Source organism: Hydractinia symbiolongicarpus, chromosome 3, assembly GCF_029227915.1.
Source record: "Hydractinia symbiolongicarpus strain clone_291-10 chromosome 3, HSymV2.1, whole genome shotgun sequence".
In the NCBI taxonomy this organism is placed as follows: domain Eukaryota; kingdom Metazoa; phylum Cnidaria; class Hydrozoa; order Anthoathecata; family Hydractiniidae; genus Hydractinia; species Hydractinia symbiolongicarpus.
In genome coordinates this window covers 30,392,056-30,398,055 of record NC_079877.1, presented here as the reverse complement: position 1 = coordinate 30,398,055, position 6,000 = coordinate 30,392,056, and the positions used below count along the sequence as shown (strand labels likewise).

Here is a 6,000-nt window from a genome sequence, read left to right as displayed (position 1 = left end):
GCAAAAATTTGTCGAGCAACTGGAGCAGAGACAAATGAGGATTGTCCAAGAAGTCGAACGCATATATCCCAAGCCAGATGATTTCGATATGCTCCCGGAACAAACTCAAAATGCTTGGCACGAATGGATAAATCAAGTGACAGTGATAGGCTTTAACAGTGCAAGTACGATATCAACATGATAAAGCGGTATTTTGTCGAACGAATTCCGGATGATGATAATATCTAAGTAGCGAAAAAAGACAACGATTACATGTTTCTAACCAGTTCAAAGTTCAAATTTATCGATATTAAGAATTTCCTCGCACCAGGCCTGAGTTATGAAAAATGGTGCAAATCGTTGGAGTGCAATGTCAAAAAATTAGTGTTTCCATACGAGTGGTTAACAAGCTACGAAAAGTTGGACCATGTGGGCCCAGTCGATCATGAGGCGTTTTATAGCACTCTCAGTGGTAAAAACACACTATCAATTGAAGATTACCAGGCTTTCCGGGATGAGTTTTTTAAAAGAGAATGCGTGACGATGCTGCATTGGTTAGCCGAATACAATATGGCGGACGTAATACCATTTATCGAGGCCGTCGACAAGACCCACAATATATACTACGAGGGTGAGATTGACATTTTGAAGGATGCCGTGAGCATTCCGGGTGTGTCGATGCGCTACGTTGTAAACAAATCATTGCGGTTGAACCATGATATAAATCTTTATGCCCCAGGGGATCCCTGTAAGCATAAATGTGAGGCTTGTTGCACCAAAGCTCGATGCGAGGATTGTAAACAGGTTCAAAAAGATCGTACATATTGTACAGAGAACGAGGCGTATGAGCTCCTGCAAACAGGCATGGTGGGTGGTCCCGCGATAGTATTTTGCAGATACCACGAGAGGGATGTTACAGGTATTAGATCGCATATTTATAACGAACCGAAAAAATGTAGGACCATCCTGGGGTATGACGCCAATATGCTCTACCCTAGCACCTTGATGCAGGACTTCCCTTGTGGGAAGGAGAAGCTTATCAGGATTGCTGAACCAACAGAAGGCTTGGATTCTATGGCGCGAGACATTATCGATGGATCACTCTTCGGTTTTTGCCAGGTTGATATTGAAGTCCCAGCTAAGCTGTACGAAAAATTCAGTGAAATGTCACAACTATTTGTGGTCAGGGAGATCCCCGACAATCAAATCCCTCAGCATATGCATGATTATTTGACCAAGACGGGCGAAAACGTATCCCAGGCACTAAAAAGCTGTTGGGAGTGTTGAAAGCTGAGAAGATCCTGCTTTGTACTGACCTAATCAAGTGGTATCTTAATCATGGGTTGAAGATTACGGCTTGCTATCAAATACTCAAGTACTCAAGGGGTAAACCATTTGCATGGTTCCCGGAGGAAATCGCGAATGCGCGTCGCCAAGCAGATAAAGACCCCAACAAGCGCATTGCTGGTGATACTGCAAAATTGAAAGGGAACTCGTTCTACGGGAAGATGATAGAGGATTTGGCGAGACATAACAATACCACATTTACGAAGGATGAAAAGGTAGTAGATGCTGCAATGAGAAGCCCCTACTTGGAGGATTTGGAAGAGATTGGAGACGCATATGAATTAAGGCGGCTTAAACAAGGCATTTCCATTAACAGGGCGTACCAATGCGGGATATATGTATATCAATCGGCTAAATTGCGGATGCTAGAATTTTACTATAATTTTCTCGACAAGTACTTAGAACGACGAGATTTCGAGTATATTTACATGGACACAGCGTATTTTGCCATATCTGGAGAGAACCTACGTACGATGAGGATGTGGCTCATTGGCGCGTTACCGATAAGCATTCTAGTCGCACCGGAGGTTTGTTCAAAGAAGAATTTTATCGGATTCAGAATGATAGCGCTGACAGGCAAGTGCTATTTCGTCGAAGGTAAATACGGCACGAAATTTTCATGTAAAGGAATGTCCAAAAGGCAGAACGAAGTGACATGGTTGAAATATACGGAGCATTAAAGGGAGATTTAGATATTGCAAAATGTAGGCTTGCGGGTTCATAACCAGGGGATGATCACATATCAGCAACATAAGCTGGGTCTATCAGCGTTCTATGATAAGAGAGTTGTACATGAGGATGGTGTTCATACAAAGCCTTTAGATTTATAAATGATGACTATTGTCCCAATTGTATATACTGATAGTATATACAACAACAACAAAATGGAGGAGACTAAATACTGTACACAATGTAAAAAACCTTGTTCTTTGGATAATTGTAAGATCCAACGGGATGGTGAATAGACAAAATGGTGTATAAAATGCCTCTAGCGTATGAAGGCAACAAAGGAAAGAAACAAATGCCATCATCGAAAACAGCATGGTAATTGTAAGGATTGTGATTTCCCTGGGTATCAGCATAAACTTATTCTAGATAGGATTTGCGTTGCTCTAAACCGTGATACCGAGATTTGTTCCACCGAGTATCTAGGTTGCGGTATTTGCACATTTATTGGTCACATTCAGGCTCAATTTAGAGATGGTATGTGCTGGGGAAACCGAGGGCAGTGGGAATTCGATCACAAAATCCATATTAAATATCAAGAAAATGGTGTTCCTCCTAGCAAGGGAGAGACAGCTCGAGCGTTTATATTATACCAACATGCAACCCATGTCGAAAAATGAAAATTAGTCCAAAGGCTATCGATTTATAACCGAGTAGTTTAGCGCTTTATTCAAGGGTGTTGTCTCGCGACACCTTTACACAAAGCTGCAAATAAATGATGGATATATTACTGCTTATAGCCGTGCTACTTCCATACGTATTAATCCTTGCTTGTTTCTTTAAATATCGACGTCTAATAAACATGGCTAACGATTTATCGGAGATATTTGATGTTGTCGATACTCCAGCCGAGGCTGTTGATCAACCTATAGATAAGCGCCAAGCTCTCAAAGATATACGAAAGACCAAGCCACATTTACTGCCTAAAAAATGTAGCGATAGCTTCATCGATAAGGCATCAGATGAAATAGTCGAGAAAATACATGCAGAGGTAGTCGAACGCGACCTCCATGAGAAAGGAGCCAAGACTGCCAGAGCTCTCAGTACCCATGCGATAAGTATGTATACTAAAGCCATCGGCAACCTTGTATCTTTAGAGCATCCCGAGGCCCTACGCCAGGATCTAGGGGGGGACCCTATTTTAAAAGAATCCATGGCCGACCTGGGTATAGTCCTGTACACAGCCTTTGGTCGATTCCTCGCGCCTCTGTTGGTGGCAGCCCATACCATCAATCACACGAAGCTGTCCAAACAGGGTTCCCCCGAATCGGGGGAACCTGTGAATGATACAAACCTTCCATCATAAAAAAGAAGATTTTATAAGCCTTGTGGGTTATAAAAAATGAGCACTGAACAACCGCAAGAAGAGATGGTCATTGCAAAACCATTAAAGCATCCTGGTAGAGTCGCACAGGGTCATACACTAGCAGCACTGATGAAGAAGAGGAAAGAAGATTTTAGACAACAAGAGGGTGCTGTACAACCTCCAGTCAAAACCTCTTCTGGAGTGAGTTCTGTACAGTTAAGCAGTGGCGTATGCATTGGTGGAGGCCTTATTATCCTCGGATGTATTGGAGGTGCCTACTATTTTCTCCGTAAGCCTGTGGGCCCCCAGAAGATTGCCAAAACACACGCACCAACGGTTCAGCAAAAATTTTCAAAGCCTGAGATTGATATTTTTCGTATGAGATAGGCCTATAATAAACATGAGTTCGAATGTTACCCCTCAGCAAAACGAAATCATTGATATGAGACCGTGGTCGACCTCGGTTTTACTTTCGCTTACGCGATGGTTGGGAAGAAATTCCTCGGAATCTCGAGTCCTTCCACTAAGTTGGATACCAGCGATGTGATGAAAATGATCGCGTATTTTACAGCAGGGCGAGGAAGCGTGAGATGGCAGTGAGCAAAGGATGGTTGCCCGCGAGTATGGTCATGAGTGTTGTCTGCCCATGATATTGTTAAAGAAACTCATACGGCTATTTTCACTGGTCCTACCTCATGTGGAAAAACGCAGCGTGTTCTCGCTCTGCTCTAGAACGAGTACAAGGGTCACGTTCAAAATATAGTGATACTCTTCCGCACGATCCCCTGGAATAGGACCTATCTCAATCGAGGATTGCTTTGGAAGGACCCATACGTATTCCTAATTAACCCGAAGGACCAGCTGTTCGAGTGGATCGAAAAATTTTCGTCGATGCTGGCGGGTGAAGACACTCTGTTCGTTGTAGACGATATGATCTCGGACGACAGCTTGGATAAGCGCAGACAGCCTTTACTTGAACTCGCCATAAGCGGGCGGCACAGGAAGCACTCGTTGTGGTTGCTAACTCAAAGTTATACTACGATCCCCAAAAACCTGAGGAGACAGAAAAAACATCATGTGGTACCCGCACGAAAGGAGTGACATGAAATTGGTGGATAAAGAAACCAACATAATGAACGACTGGGAGCCTATAAAGAATCAGTTGAAAAAATCCAAACATGCCTGTTTGTATATTAGAATGGAACACCCTAGGGCCTGGAGTGTTCTAGAATAAATGTCATATATCAGAACCTTAGAAAGGCAATTGGAAAATTGTCATAAAGAAATGGACAAAATACCCTATCTGGAATCTCAACTGGAAGCTCTTGATGAAGAGCTAAGGGATGCATTAGAAAGGGAAAGGAATACCAAGTATTTTTTCATAACCGTCCTACTCATTGTGACCCTGGTTGGGGTAATGTAAATTATAAAAATGTCCTCACTTGTTTTAAACACATTACCTGCTGAATCCATTGAGACTCTATTCGATGAGCAAGATCACACTTTTTTTAAACGTGCTGATCTTGGGAGATTCTTGGGAATTGTTGACATAAGAATATCCTGTAGAGCTCTAAATATAGTGGAGAAGACGCGTATAGAGCTAAATGCTCAGGACCCGGCATGGTATGCCGGGCCAAAGGAAACTAAAAATCCTCACGATGTATTCATATCTTTGGATGATGCTTTGAATATTTGTGCACATTCACAAAACCACGGGCTCTTGAGATTATGAAATTGCTTGCGATGAAGGGTATCAAAAAATTACAAAATGAAATAGAAGAATATCGTCAAGCCCTGGCGATGCTTAACGATGACCTTCAAGAGCGAGAGAAACAGCTAGATCTACGAACATTGGAAATTGCGGAGCTTCGTGATCGGTATGTTCCTAATGGTTATCCCTATGATAATGTACTCTGTGTTATTGATAAAAATGATTCTAATGAATGTGTGAAAAAAGGCCAACATCCTCACTATATTATTCGTTGTCAGCACAGATCATTAAACGATCCGCTCCGTACACTAAGGAAGATGTATCCTACTATGATAGAAAGAAATCCAATATGCGATGATCCAAACGCCGTACACACATGGAATAGGTTCAGGGACGATAATCTTGGAATAGAGAATTCATGGCGAAATCATTTTAGTTTACTAGATGACGCCACGCCCGAGTTATTCGAAGGGTTGTATGATATCGATATGTCATAATGTGTTTTGTGTGTTATGAACACACAAAAATCGAGAAATATTACCAATTTTTAACATGCTCTGGAGGTATTTCAACATCCTCTGGAATTAACATTAATTCTTCCGCCACAAAACTTCGATCAGGCCCATCTGTCAAATAGTATAACAATCTCGTACCTAACACTGTACGGTCGAGTCTGTACGTACTTTTCGACCACCAAGCATCAGTTGCGCGTTTTTTCGAATCCTTGTGTTCTTCCCCAGGCTGCAGCAAGTACAAATAGAACCCGTCTTGTGGCAGAGGTTTCTCATTAGCATATTCATCACTTTTTGCAAGCGGTACGTCATCAAGCTTTATTGCTTTTGAAGGTTTCATATCAATCATCGCGGTCTTGGTGTTGTTCAAACTCTTGACGATAGTGTATAGATGCTTGACCCATGTGGTACTGGTTTCG

At 42.2% G+C, this 6,000-nt stretch overlaps 1 protein-coding gene across 1 annotated transcript; it reads left to right on the top strand.

The window, feature by feature from the left end:
• The first annotated feature begins 252 nt into the window (after nucleotides 1-252).
• Nucleotides 253-2,006, top strand: LOC130637032 (uncharacterized). Its single transcript, XM_057446884.1, has 2 exons — nucleotides 253-1,230; nucleotides 1,305-2,006. Exons 1-2 carry the CDS (start codon nucleotides 253-255, stop codon nucleotides 2,004-2,006), a joined length of 1,680 nt encoding a protein of 559 aa, XP_057302867.1.
• The last annotated feature ends 3,994 nt before the right edge of the window (nucleotides 2,007-6,000 follow it).

Bases quoted from the DNA above. Each gene is read 5' to 3' on its own strand.
- LOC130637032 (XM_057446884.1), top strand. From the start codon at position 253: ATGTTTCTAACCAGTTCAAAGTTCAAATTTATCGATATTAAGAATTTC. The intron at 1,231-1,304 runs GTATCCCAGGCA...GACCTAATCAAG, and splicing joins TGACCAAGACGGGCGAAAAC to TGGTATCTTAATCATGGGTT.